The sequence below is a fragment of the Pavona decussata genome, unplaced genomic scaffold (genome assembly GCF_977016875.1).
Source record: "Pavona decussata unplaced genomic scaffold, jaPavDecu1.1 SCAFFOLD_390, whole genome shotgun sequence".
Classification (NCBI taxonomy): Eukaryota; Metazoa; Cnidaria; class Anthozoa; order Scleractinia; family Agariciidae; genus Pavona; species Pavona decussata.
Genome location: NW_028145762.1, coordinates 775001 through 801648, shown reverse-complemented (window position 1 = coordinate 801648; position 26648 = coordinate 775001). Strand labels below are relative to the sequence as shown.

At 38.7% G+C, this 26648-nt stretch overlaps 3 protein-coding genes across 3 annotated transcripts in view; all 3 read left to right on the top strand.

The window, feature by feature from the left end:
- LOC146451398 (uncharacterized) overlaps positions 1-26648 on the top strand; it is a 161168-nt gene that overhangs the window by 114742 nt on the left and 19778 nt on the right. The window lies entirely within an intron of this gene.
- Positions 19182-23293, top strand: LOC146451400 (uncharacterized). The gene is made up of 3 exons (XM_085099178.1): positions 19182-19318; positions 19677-19978; positions 22293-23293. Exons 1-3 carry the CDS (start codon positions 19290-19292, stop codon positions 23282-23284), a joined length of 1323 nt encoding a protein of 440 aa, XP_084955304.1. The 5' UTR covers positions 19182-19289; the 3' UTR covers positions 23285-23293.
- Positions 24190-26648, top strand: part of LOC146451399 (uncharacterized) — a 9872-nt gene continuing 7413 nt past the window's right edge. Inside the window, exon 1 of the mRNA XM_085099183.1 lies at positions 24190-24505. Within this exon, the coding sequence (XP_084955309.1) occupies positions 24233-24505 (273 nt within the window). The 5' untranslated portion in view covers positions 24190-24232. The remainder of the gene's footprint in view (positions 24506-26648) is intronic.

Below are 26648 nucleotides of genomic sequence, written 5' to 3'. Positions count from 1 at the left end.
CATACAGGCTGACACAGCCATATATAAGCACCACTGACTCCGGTGGTCGTAGCCACCGACGATAAACTCCACTGTACACTCAGCAAGTACAACGTGCAACGAACAAAAGAAGTTAGCTTTCGGGACACGGCGCTCTTTTCAATTTACGTGATCTTTAAGTAATTAAGATATTACATCTTAGTGTCCGAAAAGAAAAAAGGCGTTTTGAATTGACGTGTCATAGTAATACCGAAATATGTAAGTACACATCTCAGTACGAAATGTACTCCTGGCATTCCTGTGGTTTCGTTAACTTGTTCTTTGACTTGAGGCGTTCCGCGATCTCGGTCAATACACTTTTGCAATGAACACAGACCGTGTTTTTTAGGCAGGAAAAGATCTCTAAGGTAAGAAGGATTTATTAATCATTCAGTAGAATGAGGTTTACCTTGAAGTTGATGCCGTATTTGTATTGTAAACAGGCTTTAAAATCGCAATTTCGTAGTAAACAAGTCGGAACCGCCTACGCAAATCTCGAATTGAATTGCTAATTTTACTTTTCAAATAATCTTTCATAGCTAGTACATAACTTCAAATTCAAATGTGTAGTTTTCCTTTACTCAAAATGTGCCAGCAGAGTAAAAATAAGCGTCTTTCGGCGAAGGAAAGTCGAGGTTTATGAGCTCTCGTTTATATTTCCCCTCGATATAAAAGGTCAAAGGTCGCTCTTAATTGCTGAAGTGACATGTTTTGAAAACGCTCTGAGAACTCGCTGTTTAATTTACCCCAATTTTTTATTCGATCAATGTTTAGTTGAAATGATTATGTTTTCCCGGAGTGTAGTTTCGTGGGGCAAAGCGATGTACCAAAATGCTTTTTTTGTCCTTGAATTTAGCCAAAATTAGGTCGTTATAATCACCGGTAAAAAGGCGCAACTTAAAAAATTGGTCAAAAATTCATGTTTACGTTTTATTTAACTTTAACGCCGCTAGTCATCTAAGAAAATAAAATTGTTCCTTCTGTTGGGTTAATCTTTTCTAGAAAAGGCTCCTTGTATAAAAGGGAGCTTCTACAAAAGTGCCTACTTCGGCGTGATTTTAGCCCGCCTCCATGGGTAAAATCTTAAAAAAATTCCCCCAAAATAAATAAAGCTCTCAACAAAATGAAACTTATATTTTTAGAGGTAGTTCACCAAGCCCTTTATTCTGGCAAAGTTTGGGGAAATCGGTTTTTTCTATTTTGTATACGCTTAGTCGGTCCTTACAGCAAACCGTTCTTAAGAAGTTCAATGAGCATTTAGAATGTTTAATTTTATCTATGGTAAAAGACCTTTGGAAATAAAAGAGAACATGAGAATTTAAAGTTATATTTCCCTCAAAATTATAACGAAAATGCGGAAGTAGCCAAATTCGGCTTGCTTTTAGTCCTTGAAATTATACTTAAAGTTGTTTCAAAGTGTCTGACTAGAACTCGAGATAATCGACCTCATTTGAAATGATTGGCTATCAGATACCATTGCTTTGGTAAAATGGTTTTCTTAGAAACCAACAAAATATACATCACGGCTGATGTTCCTACCACATTTTGACGTCATCCGGGAGTTATCACAGTACAGATCCACTTCAAAATGGAATTTATTTGTTTTATGCAATGACCAAGACATTTCAAAAGCGAACATCACGTTGACTGAGCCGAGTCAAAAACTTTGACCCCAATTTTTAGACTACTGCAAACATGTAATTATGATCCTCTAAATTAGAACACAATCGAAAAGAATTTTATGAACATTGTTTGCAAAGATCGGATGGTCAGTTACTTGTTAAAGCATTTTGAAAACAAGAAAAATTAAGAGTAACGTTATTCAACGTTCCGATGAATCCAACATCATTATCAAGAACGGAGAAAACCTTTAATGTCAGAGTTGCTAAAAGAGAATATAATTCGATGGCATTCCTGCGTGCATTAATTTATCACCAGTTATGTAGTGGAGAATGTACAAAGTGACACAATGGACAAGAGAAACGACAGCCTTCCCAAGGTCATGTTCTCCCTTCCTTTCGTTGACCAGAAAACTACGGAGAACACAAGGAGACAGTTACAATGTCTTAGTTCTAAAATCGGTGTCGCTATGCAACCTGTTTTCAGTACTATGAAAGGCTGCAACATTCTCAAGACTAGAGAGCCAAAACCGAAGATCGTAAACGAACAATGCGTGGTATATTATTACAAATGTGGTCTATGTGAGATGCCCCTATGTCGTTTTTACAAATCGACACCTCTATCGACGCATTAACAAACATACAAGCTCAAGACCTTCGATTGAGAAACACGTGAAACAACATGGGTTCGAGAAATCAACCATCGCGGACAATTTTTCGGTCCTCAAAAAGTGCCGAAATAAATGTGACTGCCTTGTTTGTAAAACGTTGTTTATGCAAGAGCTCAAACCATCGTTAAACGTGCAATCTGACTCGATTCGTGCACAGGCAGTACAAGCTCAATATCAGAGAACCGTTGAATTATAAGGATTTGTATGGGAATACAACGGATTTGTGTAAAATGGTAGAAACTAACATCGTTTTGTCAATAAAGTCAACTTACCCTATTTCTACTTGTATTCTTTGTCATTTACCAGCTTTTCAAGGCGATTCGAAGCAGACTCGTACCCAGTCGCTATTTACGTGTTTTGTGGGCTGAGAAGATTGGATACGAGGATGGATTGAGGCGCGCGGGGTGTTATGGGAAGAGTTCTCTCCCTATGACACCCCGCGTGCCTCAGTCCATCCTCGTATCCAATCTTCTCACCCTACAAAACAAGTAAAAAGCGATTGGGTACGAGTCTGGATTCGAAGCGAATTCGGCGAATAGAAAATTCCAGTAGTTTCCAAAAATTTCCGGGAAACGGACAACTGGTTGTCCATATATTTGATTCTGTACCGGAAATTTAGGTTGAATACGATCGCGCCCTTAAAATTTGGAAAACACGTCCGGTAGTAATTTCCATTGGTCGATGGAAACAATGGTCTCTTGACGGTCTTGACAAAAAGGACACGAGGAGAGCCCGCAAACAAATCTGTTTGCCTATGGACAACTGGCCGCTGACCACCCCTGCCAGGGAACTTTTGTAACCCAGCATGCTATTCGAACGTTCAATGTGTCCATGGCGTTCTGGCCGCGCATCTTTCGAAATTTCAGAAAATTTGACTTGAAAAAAATCTTTCTAGCAAACGTGATATGGCTTCAATTGAGTCGGAAATGCGCTGGAAGGATAGGTAAACATCTCTACTTTGATTCTATGAAGGAATTGGGACACTAGGAATGATTTCAACGGATTTATTCCGTTTCACGCTTCGGGCATGGCTGAAACTGTGCTCGGCCTTTCGTTACACTTAGCAGTGGAAACCCGAATGACGCTAACTCGCCGATATCGCTTCGAATCGGCTTGAAAAGTTGATAATGACAAAGAATTCAAGTAGAAACAGGGTAAGTTGACTTTATTGACAAAACAATGTTAGTTTCTACCATTTTACACAAATCTGTTGTATTCCCATACAAACTCTTATAATTATAATTCTGATATTGAGCTTGGGCTGCCTCTGGATTCGTGCGAAGATATTCTGCTAGCGTATTTGCATAAAATCAAGCACGCAGGAAAGCCATCTTAGATTCAATTATTCAAACTCAACTCTTTTAGCGACTCTGGCATTAATCGTTTTCTCCGTTCTTGATAATGATGTTGGATACAACGAAACGTCGAATAACGTTACTCTCGTGAGTATTGTTTTCGAAACTAACTTTTATTCTAAGCAAATTTCTGGCCCTAACATTTAACAGCATGTCAATCGCTTTAATGCGATTTGCTATTACCCGCCATTACTGGATTCCTATCCTCGATAATTTGGGCGAAGTTTTCCTTTGATAGTTTTCACATCACAACAAAGTTCTACCTTTTTTAAACCTGGTCGAGGTCAATTTTCATAGGACATTTTGACTTTCCTGCGGAAATTTTGCCTGTGTTTCCAAGTTGCAAAACTTTCTTTACTGAGTTCTTTGACCAGTCACTGGGCTCTTGACTCTGATCACGTTCGCTGGTCACACAAACTCAATAACGCTATTGGTGTGTCTGTACTCTAATCACAAACTCATCTTCTCAAAGCATTAATAATTCATCAAGCAAAAACAAAGCAAATCACTACCGTGAAGGAGGTTTAGAAGTGTGATCTTAATTATCATAAAAAAAAAATTTTGTGAACTTCTGCTGTGAATTTCTCCAAGAATTATCAATAGTTTGAGAAGTTTGGAAATCGGACGAAACACTCTGCCTCGTGTTGGATATATAACTAGACCAATCAAAACGTGAGTGTTACTCTGTTCATTGTATAATATGAAGCAAATCGATGCATGACTCTCAATGTAAATTTTGATCTCAAAAGATCCATTTCAAATACAGAGGCTTCCTGCCTAAAGTCGATCTCTAGTGGGGTTGTGCAAATGTTCCTTAACTCACGTAATGTTACCAAAACCAGACCTGATAAATCCCGTTCTTCAACGAACAATTGAACTTTCACCTTAACCTTATTCCACTGTTAAACGTTGTAATATCGATATTTTTAAGTTTGTCATTTCACAGTTTTAATTTACCTGCTAACCTTACCTTTTCTTTTCTTTCATCACTGTTTGAATTTTTATCACAACCATAACTCAATAATAGAACTCAAGTGTGAAAAACTTTCTCTGGGGAGTGGTGTGCGTGTTTCTCCTTCACACTGTAACTCGTCCAATCAAGATTATGGCTCAACTTGTTTCTTTTCCTGCGCTCATGATCATCAACTAAGCGGTCCTTCGTCTATTATGTGCGGAATCGAGGGAGCCTGGAGCGATGATGTTAACAAAGTCTACTGTAATGGTTTGTATTAAAAGTTTGATCTGTATTGTTGGACAACTTTATCATAACTATGTAGTGTTGTCAGTCATTTTGGGGTTTCATTACCAATAAGTCTTTTGGGGTACGTACAAAAATAGTTGCTGCTCTTTAACCGTAATGCAGCCAACAAGAAACAGCTCGAAACTGAGAAAGGCTCTTAAACGTGTTATGGTGAAAAATGAAAAGCATTAAGCTAATGTAAAACTGTTTTGGTGAAAAAAAAAAGTTAAGTTCACACAAGACTTAACGGATATTTCCAAAAGAAATTACCCAGAAATAGCCGCCTCGTTGATACTTAAAAGTGTGTGACCATTAGTTAATAAGTGGCAATCTTTTTCATGCTTTTATTTATTGAGGCTTCACATTGCATAAAAGTCTGTTATCTGATTACAATTCAAGAAAGAATTTGTTATAATTAAATAGAATACAAAGACATAGAACACGAAAGTAAACACATAAAACAAATAAATAAAAAGCCACCCTTCTTTATGGTTTTAAAGCATCGAGGGACATAGAAGGCATTAAACAGCTGAAAGAAATGTCGAGAAGGTTACGGAGTTCTTTAAAGGGGAGGTATCATGGGGTTTTTGATATCTTTTGTTAAAAATGATGAAATAAGACCTTCAAATCACCTGCCAAATAATTCTAGAATGACGAGAGGAACGAAATCAACGCAATTCTTGAGAGAAACAACTTGTGATCTGTTCTAGCGCATTTTGGAAACAAAAATGCGAGAACTTGAAAAACATTAGCCTAATATTTTTCAAGTTTCAATCCAAACCGGCCTACCCTGTCTCTGGGCAGAGGCACTAATCGACAGTTTTATTGCACTGGGGTGATAATTTTTAACAAACTTGACAATTATTTCGTTGTTTCTGCTGACAGTCAAACAGTTTTGGGTTTTGAAATGACAGCAAATTTTCGTGATACTTCCCCTTTAAGTTACTAGATACATTTAAGTTACATCTAGAAAGCAAAGATACATTTGTTTTTGAAAGACGCTTATGGTAATCTCATTGATTCCTAGTAGAACAGGATTTCATTGAGTGCAATTTATGACTCAGTTGAAGCTGTCATCATCTCTTCTTCAACCGCGGTCTTGTTCATTAAACTTTCTCAGGTTTCTTCTCAGTCAAAGCTTAGTATTCCACCAGTGAAGAAGGTGCAGGCTATGTTTGCGTGTGACGATGCCATGCACAATTTAGTGACACAAGGCAATTTTATGTGGTATTCTTTCGGAGAAGGTCCCTCGAGCTCAGATTGTTTATGGAATATAGTGTATATAGAGGATATTACACGGCGGCGCAAAGATATGGATTTTATTTTCGAGTGGTAAAAACAATACTTTACGAACAAGCGCAGCTGGTGAGTAATATATTGTTTTTAACACGAAAAATAAAATTCATATCTTCAAGCCACCGTGTAATTTTCTTTTTATTATATGGACAATAAACATACGTGATGGAGGTTGAAAAGTTGGATTTAATACAAATTCTGGGCATTTTACAAAATCTGAGCTTAATACAAAATACTCGGTGCCCAAGGTATAAAAATATTTAAACAGTCAAAATACAAGTGAATGGGACAAAATGCATGTGAACTGGTTTACTTTAGTAATGAAAATTCCATTACTGACTCTGACTTGAATCATCAGATACGGTTATTTTCAGTCTCTTTTTACTACGAATCCGTGAAGTGCTATTCAGCACGACCGGAATAAACTTGAACATTTACCGTCCCGATTTTGCAGTTTTGAAATACAGCTATTTCAATTAACGTTGTCGGATCAAAGTATAAAGCTTTAAGACCAGACCTCAAGATTCTGAGCATTTTTTTATGAATAAGTTCGCCAAAATTAGCTATGCCTCGTTTGTCCAGTGAAGATATACGATGGCAAGCCATTTGGATGAAAGAAATGTAAGGATATAAAATGGATGAGGTATCAGCCTCTTTGAAGATGCCTTTAAGCTTTTAGCTTTGATCCGACAATGTTAATTGAAATAAATGAAAAGGGTAAAAAGCGTGCGAACTCAGTCTCCTCTTCTATGGAGACAGTTGACAAGGTTTTTGAGGTGCTATCAGTGTTAGACAACACAGCAGAAATTTGTTGTTGTTTCTTTTTGGATAAGGTTGAGTTGTTGTTCAACGAGTTGACGTTATTATGTCCAGTAGTCTGAATGATTCCGTTTGGTGGTACATCATTATCCGCAAGCTTCTGAACCGAATGCTTTCTGGTGCTGTGATTCACGAGTTTTGTGTCCGTTTTTAGTCCTGAGTCTTTTATCATGTTCTTGAGTATGCTTCTTAGAGAATTGACTCCTAGCGGGGAGCATTTAAACCGCTCTTGACCTGGTTTCGGGCCTCCGATATTAACAGCAAGATAGAAAGGAGATTCGTCGGTCATCATGTCTGCGGGGCAGTGATTTTTGTAGGCCAAGTAATTATTAATAGGACAACGATCTGGGTTGTTAATGTTTTCGTACATTTGAGGTTTTTCTCCCTCAAATGTCGAGAGTTTTCACCAGTGCGCGTTTTCGTTTTCCTTTCCTTACTGAACTCGACGAAGAGGTTTCCCTCTGAATCAGTCTTCAACTGCAAATCACCCCAACAAAGACCTCTCTGTTCTTTACCAGGCCTCATCCCAAAGTAAATAGAGTTGTTCCACCATAGAGCATTAAGCAGAGCTATAGGAGAGTCAATTCCTAAGACTCTGCAGCTGTAAAACGTTGCGATATCTTCATCTGAGAGCGGATCCGATGCATTGGGTCGGTTTCCTTTGCCGATAGATTTTAACTGCTTTTGTTTCTTCTTTAAAATATCTTGTACTTCGTGAAATTCCTTTTCGTTAAGAACAGAGAATCCATAGTTAGAGCGGTCGATACTTTGGAGAAAAGCTCTGATAGATGAGGGCTCATATTCGTCGCCGTTGTTTCTTCTTCTTTTATTTTTATTTTTTTTTTTTTCAATCAGCAAGCACAAACATTGTGATGATTACTTGTAGTTTTACGGGGGTAATATTCTCTATTTCTCTTTTCTCGTCGCAAGTTTCGATAAATTCCCTGAAAATCTTTAGATCATAGAGCGTTTTCTTTTAAGTTATTATTTAACAATTATTCGCCGAAGGCGGAGTAAATATTGGTGAATATTCCCCGAGACGAAGTCGAGGGGAATATTCACCAATATTTACTGAGCCTGAGGCGAATAATTGTTTTAGTATAATTAGCCAGGTGATTATCAGAGAAAAACAAGTACCGTCCGAAAAATGTCAGTTTGGTTTGTTTGTTTCAAATCGTCACGCGTCAATGAACAGAGACGCGCAGTCTGCCGATCACATGATGCTCAATCGAAATCACATGCGCAATCGATAAACTGCACACGGCCTCAAGCAGAATGTCAGTATTCTTTAACTGCCGTTTCATTGAGACGAAGCACTGACTTCTGTGAATGAATGTTGGGTTTCTCCGACCCGTTTACCAAAATAGATGGAGATGAACCAGGCTGTTTAGTGTAAAACTCGAGCCGGGATCACAAGTGTTAGCGATAGCATTTTATTGCACAATTTCTTGTTGACATGATGGCTTCGCCGGTTAACGGACGTTTATAAATTGCCCTGGGAGATAAGCTGCTTCAGGTAGGAATTAAGTCATTTGTTGGCTTCACTAAACAAGTACACGGTTGTCGCAGATGAAAATATTTTGTTGTGAGGCGCTGACTTTAGATAGTGGTCGAGAGCCGCTCGAACCGACAACAAACTAGTTTTCAGATTATAAAAACTGTTTTCTTTTCTCGTCACTGAAACGTAAAACTTACAGAGACATTTATCCATGTTGTTTACTTCCATGCTTTCAAATTCTGTCTTTTGTTTGTGAAATCATTCTGTTAATAAAGAAAATCTTGCTCGAATTTAACTTAATTTGTTGTCTGCATTTTAAGTCATCGAGATCGACAACATGCAAATTACAAGGGTTTTTATTACAATTAGCAAAATTTTCATCTCTTGCCTTCGAAAAGGATCACCTCGGACTTAGCTGCATCTTAAGTACCTTTCGGAATTGCATTTTCTTTCATCCTATTTACTTCTTTTTCAGAAATGTCAACAAATAGCTAAGCGGCCATTTTGAAAGTTAGTGCTCCCGCTATAATCACCTCGCGCGAGGTGATTATAGCAGGATATGACGCAATCCTCGACCAATCAGATCAACAGAATCTCTATAATCACCTGAGTAATTATACTAATATTACTTATAAGCGGAGCCCAAGGTATAAAATAGGATTTCTTCGTAAGTCTCAAATGGCAAATAGGGGTCTATTGCGCGTGCACTACGTATTGGGGAGTCTGGGCCTGTTACTTAATCTCTCCTGTATCTGTCGAGGGATCGCGAAAGTGACACAGTTTAAGCTGTCGTTCTGTTAAATGGTATGGGTGCGTATTAATACTCATAAACTTCGCAGGTAATATTTTTGATATGGAAGAAACTGCTGTTCTCGAGTGGCGGTGATAATTTTCCGGAAAGTAAAGGATGATTTCAGTCATTGCGAAATGTGATGCGTCAGGAGCTTAAGGGTGTTGAGGGATTCGACTAAGTTACTTGTATCAGTGGACGGAATTAAAAATCTACAGTGTTGTCTAGCTGGGCGACATGTTAAATGCGACAGTGTGTCAATAAAACAGTAGCAAGCAATTGTTTACGACTTGAAACCGTTAGGGGAATAATTTAATGCCTTTGTTTTGGTGGCAGAGATGACCACTTGACTATGTTTACACTTTATTTGCCGCTCGCTGTTTTCAGTTTCTCAGAAGTAATGCGTTAGCATCAAAGGTGATATTTTTTTGCACTATTCTTGTCTATGTACTCAATTTAAGGAAACGAAGCCGCGAATCTCACGTTTGCTCTCTAAAAACAGCGAGCGAGCACGTAACAGTCAAATATGGAATGAACGGGACGCTTTTGCCTGTTTTGGTGAATTCAGGCTAGTTATATCACATCCAGGGATACCCATGCACAACACAAGCGGTAAAATAAGTTGAAAAACCGAATGAATCTGTGAGACAAAATGCGATTGAAAGCGTGATTTCTGGAGTGATAATGATTTAACGATCAAGACACTGTTTGTTTACCTTGCGGTTTGAAGAGACATCTCATTGGTGACGTAAGGGTGCGGTTTTTTTTTGGGAGAATCCGAAAACGGATTTGTGATCTCATGTCATTCGGATCATGCCGCATCAAAGGAACCGACGAATCCTTGTTCAGAGTGGATTCGTCGGTTCCTTTGATGAGGCATGATTCGAATGAGCTGAGATCACAAATCCGTTTTCGGATTCTCCCAAAAAAACGCACCCTTAAATGACGGGTTTTGACACCCAAGCAAGTCGATATTGCGTCGCTGTTTTGCATAGAAGACGTGACTTAGTTAAAGTGACAAGAAATGTCGTCTAGTACGCTCATTCCACATACAAATACATACGCCGCTCGCCGTAGACCCACACTAATATATATATTTAGCCAAGCCTAAAAGCGGAGCTCCACAATTCCTTTTAAATAGCATTTATATACATGCTACTCTGCTTATTGTATAAACGTAATAACGTTACAAATTCTTCATCCATTGTTGAGTTATATATATATATTTTAAGTGCATATAAAGCAAACTTTTAACGCGTCAGCGGAAAATGTTTTGAGCCATAAGCTGTTCTTGTTGATCGTGCAAGATCACATTGCTGAATTCCGATGACGTGCGAGACCATAAAACACTTGTAGATGAAAAAATTACGCTCTCTCAAATATTTCTCCTGTGGAAACTATTAATGCATTTGTGTAACGTTTAAATTGCGTTCAATGAAGAAAATTTGGCGACCAAGTAATGTTTATGCGCGTGCAACTTGGCCGCTCGGATAAAAATAAAATTTTTCTTTCAAAATTTTATATTACTCTTTATGCGCTGGGAATGAATTACACAAGTCAAGCACAAAATGTTCAAAACAATTAATGACTCTAGGAATATTTCTCCTAAAGAAATAATATTAGTCTCTAACTAAAATTTAAGAAAAAAAAAAAAACAGGCAAAATAATGTTTGGTTGTGGCCTGGAGCGCGTTTACAAAACTTATGCGCTGTGAATTGCGAACGAATTACACAAGTCCAGCACAAAATGTTCAAAATTATCGCGATCCTGGGGAATTTTCCCATTGCGCTAAGACGACGTTATTTTGCGATAATGTCGTCTCAAAATGACGGTTTTTAATTGACTCAAAAACTGTCTTGTAAGCATGACAGCACGGCACTTAAATGGGTTCGTCGCGCACAGATCAAAATTTTACTTCTGTGAATGAACATGCGACGTTGGATGGTGTTGTTTATTTCTTTTCATTTGAGTTTACAAAGCCTCTGACACTGTTCAAGGACCACTTATAATATATATATTTTTTGTGGTGAACATGTACCATGGTACAGCGGATACAACGTTTTTCTTGAAGGTAAGCGAAGAAGAGTGATTACAAATTCGATGAAGGGAAATTTACTTAAAAGACTTTCTTAAGTATGAAAGCGGCCAAGGTAAATAACAATGAGCTTAAATTCCAATAAATTATGGCATTTTCAAAGCAAAAGGATCTGTTTCTTTTCTAATGTCTCTTATCTCTAGAAAAAAATTGCTCCAAGAGCGCTGCTGCGTTCTCTTTCATGACTCAGGTTTGTCAATTTGATCTTCTTGTCGTAGCGCCGAACGGCAGACTCGGTAATTTTTACAGTATTCTTCGCCGCTTGGTTTCTTTTAAATTTCTAAATCTCCACGGCATGTAAGCTAGGATAACAATGCTCTGTTTTCGTTTTTGGGTACTAGTATGGTTGCCCTTTTTATTCTTGCTTCTGGTCGTGAGGTTTATTCATCACTGTTTTCAGATTGTTGTTTTTGTCTCGGCGGTAACAAATTTTCAATAAAATTTGCTGGTAAAATGTTTAAACCTACTAGCTCGTCTATTTCTCTTACAGAAATAATTCTAGTCTCTAATAAAGTAAACGTTAACAAACGGAGAATACAGAAAAAAATAATGTTTGGCTGTGGCCCGAAATATTTCAGTGAGCGCTTTAGAGCGTGTTTACAAAACTTATGCGCTGAGAATGGCGAATGAATTACACAAGTCCAGCACAAAATGTTCAAAACAATTCATAACTCAGTGAATATTTCTCCTACAGAAATAATTCTAGTCTCTTAGTAAACGTTAACAAACGGAAAATAGAGGAAAAATAATGTTTGGTTGTGGCCCGAAATATTTCAGTGAGCGCTTTAATTTAAAATTAGAGCTTGTTTACAAACTTAAGCGCTGCGAATGGCGAATGAATTAGAGAAGTCCAACACAAAATGTTCAAAAGAATTCATAACTCTGTGAATATTTCTCTCATGATAATAATTCTAGTCTCTAAGTAAACATTAACAAACGGAGAATACAGGAATAATAATGTTTGGTTGTGGCCCGAAATATTTCAGATTAGGGCGTGTTTACAAAACTTATGCGCTGTGAATTGCGATTGAAATACACAAGTCCAACACAAAATGTTCAACTCTGTGAATATTTCTTCTACAGAAATAATTCGAGTCTCTTAGTAAACGTTAACAAAAGGAGAATACAGGAAAAATATGGCTTGGTTGTGGCCCGAAATATTTCAGTGAGCGCTTAAAATTAAAACTTATGAGCTGAGAATGGCTAATGAATTGGAGAAGTCCAACACAAAATGTTCAAAACAATTCATAACTCTGTGAATATTCTCTCTCGGAAATAATTCTAGTCTCTAAGTAAACATTAACAAACGGAGAATACAGGAATAATAATGTTTGTTTGTGGCCCGAAATATTTCAGTGAGCGCTTAAAATTAGAGCATGTTTACAAAACTTATGCGATACGAATGGCGAAAATGTTCAAAACAACACATAACTCTGTAAATATTTCTCCTACACAAATAATTCAAGTCTTTAAGTGAACGTTAACAAAAGGAGAATACAGGAAAAATAATGTTTGGTTGTGGTACGAAATATTTAAACGGTTACTGCGTGTTTACAAATGTGCCCTGCAAATGAATTACACAAGTCCAACACAAAACGTAACTCTGTGAATAGCTCTGTGAATGTTCAAGGTTAATCTATCCACAAATATTTGTCGTATGGCAACAATTGAAGTATTTGTGTATAATCTGAAGTATGTTAAATATGGAAAATTACCGAGAGTTGCCTGCAAAAATACATTTAATTTCTATGCGACTTGCGCATTGCTTACTCACCCAGCTCACCACATGTTTGTTTCAACTTACATTTCGCCTGTTTGTTCGTCGCTGTCGGGTTTCAAATTTGCTTATTAGTCGCCTGCTTTCTCGACATATGTAGTTTGACAACATATTCAACGAAAACAGGAAATTATTGCTCTTCAAAATTCTCGTTTGTTTTTCTTAAAGAAGTAAGCGATCCCGCTTCCCGCTGAAATAAAACGCGGGTTGCCTCACAGGTTGAGTGGGGCATTTTACAATGGCTTACATAGAGGGGCGGACGTACGACGGACGGTCGGACAGTGACGTCATAACCAGAATTTTTCGCTTTCATGGGTATACCAAAATCTTTTATCAATGGGGCTCCGCGCGCGCGCGCCACCGGCGCGCGGAGTTCCGCTAAAATGATGTTGAGCGCTTTCGGAACGGATCGGTGCGCGAACTCAAAGTAAAACCAAGAGACAATCAATAATACGAAATGGAAGAATGGAGAGATTGTCAACAAAGCAAAATGGAAAGCAGTTGCTCCATTTTCGTACCTTTTGTGGTAAATGCAGTGATTTTTATTATTGTTGTGCTAATTTATACTCCTTTTTTGTATATAATCGTGTAGTTTGGCATGTTTCACAAGTGCAATGTTCGCGATTGTGTATCATCAGCAAAATCTTTCGTAATTGTGTTTGATGATTGTAGTGATGTGTTGGAGAAAACTGTGAAGGTTACTGTGCCTACTCTACTAAAGGAAAATGGTGTTCCAGTGAGAATAAACGTAATTTTAGTGAGATTTCCTGAAGCAAATTTAATTTTTAGCAAAAATGATCGTGTTGGATTTCACAGGTGTGTGTTTCGACGCGATTGTGCGCCCAGATCGTGTTACCAGTGAAAAAGCTGAAACGTCTGCCACAGAAAGTCCAGAAAATAAGGGTTGTACGGTGGAAAGTTATCCACACAAATACTCATCTTTCGTCAAAATTCATCATTACCACTGGAACCACAAATACTCCTTTGTCGCCAAAATTCATCATTATCTTGGATGCACTTCCTGGTTACAAAATCCGACATGTTTAGTTAGGGAGTAAGGTTTTATTTTGTTTATTCATCCTTTGCTTGACAGTTTCGGTTGAACTACATCACGTTTATTGGCAAAAACAAAGTGATGCCTTAGCCCATCAGCGAGTCTTTTTCGTTTACCTGTCATCAAAGACTGAACTAACGTCCATGCTCAGACACTCCTAATGCAGCGACGCTCAAGTATACGCTTCCAAAGCGTCTTGTTTTATTCCGAACAGCAAACTAAGTTCATTCAATAAATAAGGCGAGAATTGTGACGTCATTGGCCGATATGTCACTCGCGAGAGTGACATAGGAAATACGTCACTTGGGTCCCGGATGTAGTGGTTCATGGATTCTACGAGTGTTTTATTTTTCAGTAAAACGCTCCTGTCCATATAATAGAGTATATCTCCGAAGAGGGCATCTAGGTGTTGCAGGATATTTTTCTGTAGCATGCCACTGGTTAAGGGTTTGTGAGTATTTTTTGGGTTGTTAGCTCTTCCCGCTAGAGGCAGTTATATGCTGGCCAGTTTTTTAAGGTCGCACAAAGCAAGGGCTTTGTTGAATGCTTTTATTGCATTTAAGTATCGGTTGACAAATCCTCGGGTTGATGTTCATGTTCGTAATCGAGTCCTTAACTGTACATCAGTCGACAATTATTGCAAAATTCTGCTTTCATTGAGGTTGTAAAAGAGATTTTCTGTTATAATCGGGACCGAAATTTCAGTATCCAGATTTTCTACGTGCCATCGGAACAAAATGCAGCTGATGAGCCTTACAGAGATGTTCTGACTTGTACTGTTTGCTTTCTCATAAAGTGTGGCTGTGCTTAGAACGCTTTTTCGGCCCCCCATAATTGTTAAATATGATGCAATTTTCGACCAACCAGATCAAAAGAATCTATATAATCACCTGAGTAATTATACTAATAACATAATACAAATCTGCCTTTTATATTTTCGGAACAGAATTAAATAATGAGCAAGAATCCGTGTCTTATCATGTGATTTTCGATTTGAGTTTAATAGACCTTGCAGATAATCTAATCTCTAAATGTAAAAAAAGAATGGCAGGTTGGGTGAGTGATGAGGGCGAAAGCTTCTAGTGGGCTGTAGCATCATTTCATTTTTTGCATTTTCAGTTCTTGCATTTCAAGTCATTTCTGAGTGATTGTAAAGTATTTTTTTAACAACGTTTTGGGCTTTTATTTGTTGTTTTAATAACTACAAGGGGGAGTTTCAGGCTCCAACAAAAGCTTACTTTGTCACATAAGCTTAAAACTTTGGCAGAACACAACAAAATTTGTCAAAAGAAGCTTTGCTTCTAAGTTTCCAATAGGAAATAACAGAATTTATAACATAAGTACGTAGATTATGATCATCCGGGTGAGTGTAGTCCTGAGAAGGACTGTTTGTGGTGACTTTGACTGACGTTTCGACAACCTGAGCGGAAGTCATCTTCAGAGTCAAGTGAATTGTGGAACGTCAGTAGGTGGTATATATACGTCTCTGGTTGTTAACCTGATTGGTCAACGAAGTCCAGATGTTATTGGTCGTTTGTCAGTAAGCCGTGATGTTATTGGCTGTGAAGACTGTAAAAAGTGATTGGTGCGTTTCGATCCGTCTTTTGTTAGTCAAAAAGTCCGTGGGTCTATTGTTTGTTTGTTTCGTTGTTATTGTCAATAAGTCGTTTGTATGGTGCAGGTAGTTGTAGGCAACGGTTGAGTGGCGTTTGTTCTAAGTTAGTAAACCAGCTTTCCAGAGTGAGTCGTTGATAGTAATTTGTACAGTAGGTAATGCACTTGGCAGAGTCCCAGTCGATTCTGTGGTTCGTTTGTAAATGGTGCTCAGCAATGTGATTGTTGATATCACCATTTCTAGTTGCTCGTTGCTCGACCAATAACATCTGGACTTCGTTGACCAATCAGGTTAACAACCAGAGACGTATATATACCACCTACTGACGTTCAATTCACAATTCAATTCACGCACAATTCACTTGACTCTGAAGATGACTTCCGCTCAGGTTGTCGAAACGTCAGTCAAAGTCACCACAAACAGTCCTTCTCAGGACTACACTCACCCGGATGATCATAATCTACGTACTTATGACATGACTCCTGGGTTCAAACCATTTACAAGAATTTATAACATAGCTTTTAAATTCGTGTAATCAAATGCAATTGTGCGTGCGTCGCTGATAATGTCATCAAACAAATGCCTCGAGAGAAAAATTTAAACAACCACGTTGAAAATGTTAAAAAAAAAAAAAAAAAAAACAATTAGTCCATGGGTCAGCGTGCGTTCAGCGAGAAATGAAGCACTCGGGATGCTTAAAGAGCACTTAAGAGCCACAGTCTGTAAATATCGAGAATCCGGCGTCAGTCGTGAAATTTTCAATTTCTTCATATTCTGCCCAAATAACTTCTATAGTGAGTTATTTTCGAAAACACCATTCAGAGGACGTGAAGCGCTTTAGTTTTTTCGAAATCTAAGAAAGTTCGAAAAACGCTATTTTGGCCTTCCGGCGGCGTCGAAACTACAATAAAATTATGCATTTTCTTTTCGCTCGTCCAGATCAACGCAATAACATCTATCGATGTACTTTGGTGAACTCATAACAGATCTCTTGATCTCCCTGAATCACTAAATTATTTTGAGAAAGCTGTTGAAAACTGCTTGTTTTTGGCTGTTACAATTACCCTAGTTGCAGCGCTTTCGCGGATAAGGTAATTTTAGCTAACTTTAACAGCAACGAAAGCCCACTGGTACATGTAATTTGAAGTTGAAACTAATATGGTCTTAAAGCCCATTCTTTATAGTTTGTTGTATAAAAATTGCTAAGGCGGCCCGATAAAAGTGTCTCGTCGAGAGACGGAAACGTGAAGTGTACTTTCTGGGATTTCGACCTTTCACGAAGCGAAAATGAAGCAAGCATCCCTATTTCGAACAGAACTGCACACTGTAAAATCTACCAATGGAAACCTGTTTCGAAATCTTGGATGCATCAAAACAGTACTCAAAGCTACAATCCCTTTTGATTGAAAATATTATTATGTTAGCGCGTGTGGAAAACAGGAGAAGTGTAGTTCAAGCCGTGAAATATGTAATTCAACGCCGCGCCGAGCAGATATCTACGGTACCACGCACGTGTACACGACGCAAGATTGCTATTTCGTTCCGCTATTATTTTACCGTTAAAACTAAAAAGAAGATCCTCAACATGCATGTTGTGGTCTCCCTTCGTTCATTCTTATCTGGAGATTTTTAAGCTCTGAAGAGAACACGCCACACGCAAAAGCAAAACAAAACCAAACAAACAAACGACGTTCTGGAACGTTTTGTAGAGGGAGGAATCTGGATCATATGGCGTGATTGATCAACTATAAAAGTAACTTTTGTACTTGACGAAAGATTATTGCAATACTCCAGTGTAAATTTTATCACAGCCTTTGGAGTAAACAAGTCTACCTGTTTGCTAACTATACATATATATAGAAGCAAGTTTGTCATACATAACTATAGAAGCAAGGGATTCACTACATTTTCTCAAGGATTGCAAAAAGACCGGTAAGGTTGACATTGTTTTGTTTACAACTACAAACTAAGTAATAAAGCTTGTTAACAGTTGCTTTCCCGCGGTACTTTGACATTGCTGAAAGTTTGTTTTTATTTTGTCTACAAAATCATTTGATGTACATTATACCTTACCACTGGAATATAAAATACATGTGCAGTTGTCTTAATCAACTGAATACTAAATCGGGCCTGCATTTGTAGCTATTTTTTCTTGGAATTTGATCGCCCTGTTTGTTTTGTTTTTTTTTTTGTTTGTTTGTTTTTTTTGCGTGTGGCGTGTTCTCTTCAGAGCTTAAAAATCTCCAGATAAGAATGAACGAAGGGAGACCACAATATGCATGTTGAGGATCTTCTTTTTAGTTTTAACGGTAAAATAATAGCGGAACGAAATAGCAATCTTGCGTCGTGTACACGTGTGTGGTACCGTAGATATCTGCTCGGCGCGGCGTTGAATTACATATTTCACGGCTTGAACTACACTTCTCCTGTTTTCCACAGGTGTTAAAATAATAATATTTCCAATCAAAAGGGATTGTAGCTTTGAGTACAAGACTGTTTTGATGCATCCAGGAGTTCGTAAAAGGTTTCCATTGGTAGATTTTACAATGTGCGGTTCTGTTCGAAATAGGGATGCTTGCTTCATGTTCGCTTCGTGAAAGGTCGAAATCCCAGAAAGTACACTTCACGTTTCCGTCTCTCGACGGGACACTTTTATCGGGCCGCCTTAGCAATTTTTATACAACAAACTATAAAGAATGGGCTTTAAGACCATACTAGTTTCAACTTCAAATTACATGTACCAGTGGGCTTTCGATGTATTTATGCTCGTTGTGTCGGAATGGAGATTATGTATCATGTGAACCGCATTGAGGCGTGTTCATCACGCCTATTGTTTTGGTTTTGTATAAATTGTCTCTCCACGTGTTCTGCTCTCACTTTAGGTCTTTTCAGTGCCTTCAATCGATCGTCGCTTAGTTTTTGCTCGTATATTATGTCCGACAAAGAAGGCGAGGTAGATCCGAAATTAATCTCTGGTGGGTCCTTCGACGACTTGAGGGCTTATTTTGATCAGAAATTTTCCCATCTGAAGCTCGAGCTTTCGGACGATCAGGTTAAGTCGTCCTCATCCTTGGTAAAGAAACTGAAGTCAGAGACGAACTTAACATTTAAGTTTAGCGGGAATAAGAAGCAATTTGAGTTCAACAACGAGACCTTGGAACAGATTACGCGAGTCTTTCCTTTGTGGATTCAATGAAGTCCTTGGTCGACCTCGAAAACTCCGAGAATCACCAAGTGTCTGCCTTGATTCTTAAACTTGACGATTCCCTCAACTCAGCCTCAAAGGCGATCAAGCGAAGGAACAAGCTCATCAGAATCGCGGATAAATCCGAGGCAGGCTGGGGTGCAGTTGATGAATATCTCTCTGACGAAGTCGCTTCAGGTTCCGAAGACGAGAAGAAGATCCGTGCTGCTGAGCAGCGAGCACTGAAAAAGAAAAAGAATGCCCGCATTGCGAAGTCGGGACAAAAGGTAAGTATTTTTATTTGTTTCCTTTTCCCGTTCTTTATGTCCTTTAGCGTTGGAGGTTCGTATTTGATGGCACTGCTCGACCTATTCCTCCAATCCAACAATAAATTTATTATTGTGTATTTGCTTGTGTTTGATGTTTCATTACAGAGTTTAGAGCATAAATAAGTTATTTTCGGTACGCAGTTTAGAAAATAAATGTATTTATGCTCGTTGCGTCGGAATGGAGATTATGTATCACGCCTATTGTTTTGGTTTTGTATAAATTGTCTCTCCACGTGTTCTGCTCTCACTTTAGGTCTTTTCAGTGCCTTCAATCGATCGTCGCTTAGTTTCAGCCTTTTTCCTTCATTTTTTATAGGTTGTTCAGCGCCCGGGGCCCTCATCTGGCTTTTATTCTACTGTTTCTTCCATTACTCCGCGAAATTTCAACAATTTTCGTCCTCAAGCGTCAAAGATCGCCTTCGATAAATTTCGTTACGACATCTGCTTCGCCTGCGGAAAGACAGGCCATTGGCGAGCAAACTGCCCAAACGCATACTTTACAGCCGGCGCCGGATCGACCTACAAACAACGGCAAAGTTATCAAAGCAAAGAGAGTGCCTCTTCTGGGCAGCAGTGATGCGATTTCTGTTCATAACGTGGTTAATGATACTCTGGAAGGTATTTCAGACGTGTGTTCTGTTATTGAAGAGTGTTATGAATTTGAGAATTCACCTACTAGTGTTCAAGCAGTCAAGGGTAGGCTCAGATCTAATTTTAGTTTTTGGTTGCATACTTTAGGCGCAAATGATTTCATTCTCCAGGTCATTGACAAGGGTTATACCATTCCTTTTTATTACAGTTCCCCAGATTGCATTTTTTGACAATAACCATTCAGCCCTTGCGCACTCTGATTTCGTTTTAGAGGCTATTCAGGAGCTTCTTCTGTCAGGTTCAGTTGTTCAGGTATCTACCCCTCCTCATGTTGTAAACCCTTTGTCTGTTTCCATACAGAGTTGCGATAAAAAGAGGTTAATCCTGGACCTCAGACACGTGAATAAACACATCTGGAAGGAGAAATTTAAATTTGAGGACATTAGAAATGCCTCTGTTTATCTTCCTTTCGATCATTTCATCTTTAAATTTGATCTTAAATCTGGCTACCACCATATTGATATTTTGCATGAACATCAAACTTTCTTAGGTTTTTCCTGGGTTGTTAATGGGGTAAGGAAGTTTTTTGTGTTTACGGTTCTCCCTTTTGGGTTATCTTCTGCCCCATACATTTTTACTAAGGTTGTCCGTGTTCTTGTTAGGTATTGGAGAAGTCATGCTATAAGAATTACAGTTTATCTTGACGATGGGCTCGGTTCTGCCCGTGATTTCGCTTGTTGTGAAGCTGCTTCAGCATTTGTTAGGACTTCGCTTCAGCTCTCCGGTTTCCTTCCCAATGACAGTAAATCCATTTGGCAGCCAACTTCTTGCTTAGTGTGGTTGGGTTATTGTATTGATTTATCCATTCATACCATCACTATACCTTCCGAAAGAATTCTCAGTGCTGTACTAGTAATTGATTCAATTCGTTCCCAGTATCCTTTCAGTACCGCTAGGAAATTGGCCCAGTTTGTTGGTAAGATTATCTCAATGAGTTTCGTTTTTGGTAATATCACTCGTACCATGACAAGGTATTCCCATTTTGATATTTTGAGAAGTCCTACGTGGGATGTGAAGATCTCCCTGTCGGGTTCAACTCTTAACGAACTTAGTTTTTGGAAAGAGAATATTTCTTTCCTTAACAGCAGGCGCCTTCTGTCTGTAAAGCCTCAATATACCCGTGTATGTTATTCAGATGCGAGTTCTACGGGTTGTGCCAGTTACGTCTTAGATTTTCATAACACCTTTGCCCACAAGATGTGGAGCGTTGAGGAAGCTCAGAAGAGCTCTTCTTACAGGGAGTTAAAGGCTGTTTCACTCGGTTTAGAATCTTTTTTGCCCTTAGTCAAAGGGCACACTATCAAGTGGTATACTGATAATCAGAGTGTTTCTAGAATTGTCGAAGTGGGTAGCATGAAGGAAGATTTGCAACATCTAGCTTTGCGCATTTTTAGTATGTGCTTGCAAAATTGCATCACATTGGAAGTTGAATGGATCCCGAGATCGGCTAATGATAGAGCTGATTTTCTTAGTAGAATTGTGGATTATGATGATTGGCGGGTAAACAGGGACTATTTCCTTTTGGCTGAGGAGAAATGGGGTCCTCACTCAGTAGACCGTTTTGCAAATCACGAAAATACCCAGTTACCCCGCTTCAACAGCAGGTTTTGGTGCCCTGGAACAGAGGTGGTTGATGCCTTTTCTGTTTCTTGGGTGGGGGAAAATAATTGGCTTGTTCCACCTATTTTTCTCATTCCCCGGGTCATCAATCACATTGTCGCACTTAACGGTTGTGCTACACTTGTTGTTCCACATTGGCCTTCCGCTCCATTTTGGCCACTCATTTTTACGGATGAGGGCATGTCTCCCATTTTTTCTGATTTTTTCGAGATCCCTATGGGTACCGATGTTTTCGTTTTGGGTAATTATAAGAATGCCCTTTTTGGATCACAAAATTTCTGTTCAGGGGTTCTGTTTTTGAGGTTTTCCTAGAGAGGCCTTATTTTGTAGAATTTGTTATGCTCATTCCGCATGGTTTTTAGTGTTGTGGGATGCACTTGGATCCCCCCTGTTTTTTCGTTGACCACTTGGTCTTTTTTCATAATGCTGGGACCACTTGGACCCAACCTTATTTTGCCACTTGGGCCTTTTTGTTTGGCAATGTTTTTGCTGCTTGTGAGACCACTTGGACCCAACCTTATTTTGCCACTTGGGCCTTTTTTGTTGGCAATGTTTTTTGCTGCTTGTGGGACCACTTGGCCCCTATATTATGTTTCTGTTATTATGTTACATGTTTTCTATATTTTTCTTATTTTCTTATTTTTTTCTAATTTTCCTTCAGATGTTAAAGCAGCTGCCAGGCGGACGTATGGCGTTCAACTGTGTGAGAAGTTTTGGCTCACTGTCTTTAATTCTAGAGCTGATAACACTGTTATCAATTATTGTCAATCATTTTGTAAATTTAAGGCGTGGTGTCTGCTTAGCTCTGGGGAGTTTTCTTTTCTCCCAGCTACTTCAGTTACAGTTTCGTTGTATTTGCATTATTTACTTGAGAGTTCTTTAGGTAGCTCCACTATTCAAAACGTCTTCTACGCTATTAACTGGGTGCACAAATTAGCTGGTTTTGATAATCGTAATCCATGTGACGCTTTTATTGTAAAGTCTATTGTTGAGGCTTCACGTCGCGTTCCTCGTAAACCTGTTCGTAAAGCAGAGCCCATTACCCCGGAGATCCTTGGTCTAATTTGCCGGCAATATGGGGAAAGTAGTAACTTACTTGATATCAGGTTTGTCTGTATGTGTTTACTTGCTTATGCTGGGTTTTTCCGCATTTCAGAGCTTCTTAGCATTAGGAGACCTAATATTGTAACCGAAGATCGTTATCATAGGATTCTCATTGAAGTCAGCAAGACTGACAAGTATAGAGAGGGTTCCTCGGTCTATATCGCTAAGACTGGGAATGTTACTTGTCCTTATTTATATCTCATAAAGTACTTGGAAGCTGCCAGGATTCCGTCATCTTCTCAGAATTATATTTTCAGATCCTTACGATATGACAAGAATTTGAAGACCAATGTTTTGTCCTCTAAGCCTCTCACCGCCAGCAGAGCGGGGGAAATTCTGAAGGAGAAGCTAGAAGCCATCGGCTTAGACCCCCATAAGTTTAGCAATCACAGCTTTAGGTCCGGAGGGGCTACTTCCGCGGCTAATCTGGATCTCCCGGACAGGCTTTTTAAAGTTCACGGGAGGTGGAAGTCTGATTCAGCTAAAGATGGCTATGTTCACGATAAAGTTGAATCGCGTCTTATCGTTCCTTTGCATATTGGCGTGTGATTTCAGCAGTTTTTGTTACAGCTTGTTTACATTATATTCTTTTTGTGTTTTTTCTTCTATTTGGGTTTTTGTAAAGGTCGTTCGGCGGTTCGTATTTGATGGCACTGCTCGACCTATTCCTCCAATACAACAATAAATTCATTATTGTGTATTTGCTTGTGTTTGATGTTTGATTACAGAGTTTAGAGCATAAATAAGTTATTTTCGGTACGCAGTTTAGAAAATAATTGCTGTTAAAGTTAGCTAAAATTACCTTATCCGCGAAAGCGCTGCAATTAGGGTAATTGTAACAGCCAAAAACAAGCAGTTTTCAACAGCTTTCTCAAAATAATTTAGTGATTCAGGGAGATCAAGAGATCTGTTATGAGTTCACCAAAGTACATCGATAGATGTTATTGCGTTGATCTGGACGAGCGAAAAGAAAATGCATAATTTTATTGTAGTTTCGACGCCGCCGGAAGGCCAAAATAGCGTTTTTCGAACTTTCTTAGATTTCGAAAAAACTAAATCGCTTCAGATCCTTTGAATAGTATTTTCGAAAATAACTCACTATAGAGGTTATTTGGGCAGAATATGAAGAAATTGAAAATTTCACGACTGACGCCGGATTCTCGTTATTTACAGACAGTGGCTCTTAAAAAGCTACAGATGCTCTCGGCACTTTTACGCATCTTTGGTGCTTTCCAAACTTCCCGCGTGCTTCATATCTCGATGGTTTGAAATTATAGCTTAAACTTTATCGTTTGTCTCACGCTTGTGTCACTTACATGTATGCGTGGATTAAAGACTCAGCTAACAAAACATTTCCAATTCCACTAACATTTTTCTTGATAATGATAAGAGTGAAAAGTAAAGTACCTTTCTTTGAAACAAAATTTGTATTTATGTCAATATGTAGACTGTCAAGGTGCTCTTGGTATCGCAAACGGTCTGATCTCTGATGGACAAATGAGTGCCTCTTCACAATGGGATGCCAATCATGGAGCCAGTCAAGGAAGACTCCAAGCCGCTTCAGGTAAAGGAGGCTCATGGACAGCTCGCAAAAATGATATCCATCAATGGCTGCAGATTGATCTTGGAAATCAGCAAACGAAAGTGACACGTATAGCAACACAAGGAAGGAATGGTCAAAATCAGTGGGTAAAAAAGTACAGACTGCAGTATGGTGAAGATGGTGAAAATTTCAAGTTCTACAGGGAAAAATTGCAAAATTATGATAAGGTAAAAAAAAAAATGATTTCTTCATCAAAAGAATCAAAATAAATTCCTTAGTCTATTTATATCAGATTGAAAGAGACAATGGTTAAAAGCTAACTGTTTCGGGAAACACAATAATTACCTTCCTGGTCACTTAACAGGAGTCCTTAAAGATGCACCAAAATCAGTGTAGCTTAGTCAAAGTAATGGGAAGAAAGACGTTATTATTCTGCATATTTACTAAACTCCTGCTAGCCTTCCTAAATCAATCTTTAGAAAATGTGGCCATTTAATTAAGATGGACACCAGCCTATTTAGATTGCACACGAGAATTACAACTCTAGGCATTTTATACTCTGCAGCTCGAATTTGCGTTTAGCGAACGTGGCTCCTTTTGTTACTGAGCATACGTTATGTGCATCTCGAGATTTTCCGCCCCCATCGATTAAGTGCCCCCTCCTGAGTCTTAAATTTGAAATAAGCACCTCACCTCAAATACGCGTGCCCTTCAGTTAAGTGTCCCCTCCTAGGGCCCAAATTTCAAATAAGCATGGAGTTCAAGAATTTGAAGCATGTGATCATTCTATTGTTTTTGCTATCAAGAAAGCTGTAATTGTCAAGGCTTCTGCGGAAGTTCGTGACGGGAGATCATTCAAGCTATACAACAAAGAACGATTTTGTAAGGACGTGGCTGATATTCTTCGGGGTATTATCGAGTATTTTGGTGATATAAATAATGCTGTTTCTATTTGGAACAGTTTGTTAATGGATTTTGCAAAACCAACAACGGTGGAAAAGACTCGAGTGATCTCGTAGCAGAAGATGCTGTTTTGGTTTTTCTCTGCATCGACACCACTCGAGCTAAACAAGATCTTGCAGCGTAATTTTAGCATTATTTTAGACTGGTATGCCGATAAAAGATTGATCCTTAATGTTAAGAAGACCAAGATAATGCTTTCAGGAAGCATGACGATGTTATTAAAATTTGACGACTTTGACTTTTCTCCGGAGGGCGGACAAATTGATTTTGTTTCAACTTTTAAATCGGCTCGGCGTCGTACTGGACCAAAAATGGAACTGGAAAATACTTGTTAACAAATCTATGGTGGAAACTTGGCCATCGGTCCTTGGTGCTTAACCGTATTTTACAGTATCTTAGATAAAAGAACTCGCATAGCCTATTTTAATGGCTTGGTGCTTCCACAGTAAGATTATGCGGACACCACTTAGGGAGACAAGCCTCGTTTATAATCAGAGATTTGCCAAGATCGCAGGTGACAATTTCTCGTCAGCCGAGGCCCTGACATCGTTGAAATGGCATCCGTTTCATGGAAGGCGCTTTGGACATCGATGTGTTTTTGTTCAGAATGCGATAAAGGGAGATGTTCCAGAACATTTTGATATTTTTAGAACCCTTTTAAGACGATCGCATAATTATAATACTAGAAATGGCTTTCTACCAAGACTTCCCAAGCCGCGAAGGGAATGGGGAAGATGTAGTACATACTTTACAGCTTTGAACGATTGGGCTTTCCACTCTAACGAATTAAAAAGACCTTTGCCTAATGCGTTTTTTAAAAGTCTGCTGCGAAGCCATCATTATGCATTCTCGCAATGTGGGATGGCGTCCACGAATCCTTAGAGCGTAGTTTGATGCGAGTACCGCCTTTAATACGGTTACCACTATTCACTTCTGCATTCACTAGTTGGCTCACAGGAGCCTTTGATTATATCTTATTCTAAGAGAATTTTTATGTTACTTGTTTCTATTGGTTGTTTTTTTTTTTATTTTAGAGGGCCCCCCTGAAAACCACGTTTATGTGATGGAGGCCTCATCCTAAAAGATGAACTTTACTATTTATTATAATAAGCAATGCCCTTGAGATACGCGCCTCTTTCAATAAAGCTTCTCTCCTAGGGCCCAAATTTTATTTGACATAAGCACGACCCTCAAATAAGCACCCTTTCGATTAAGCATCCCTACCTAATGACGAAACTTGAAATAAGTTTTTCCTTTGAAATAAACGCTCATTAAAATTAAGCGCCTCCTCCTAAGACCCTCATTTGAAATTTAGCGTTTTCCCTCGATTCAGCGCTTTCATGAAGGTTGGCACACACGAAGGGACTAATCTCAGACACTTGTTTCAGGGACTAGTCCACTTTATGG

Bases quoted from the DNA above. Each gene is read 5' to 3' on its own strand.
- LOC146451400 (XM_085099178.1), top strand. From the start codon at position 19,290: ATGCCCGCATTGCGAAGTCGGGACAAAAG. The intron at 19,319-19,676 runs GTAAGTATTTTT...CATTTTTTATAG, and splicing joins TTGCGAAGTCGGGACAAAAG to GTTGTTCAGCGCCCGGGGCC. The intron at 19,979-22,292 runs GTATTTCAGACG...ATTTTCCTTCAG, and splicing joins GGTTAATGATACTCTGGAAG to ATGTTAAAGCAGCTGCCAGG.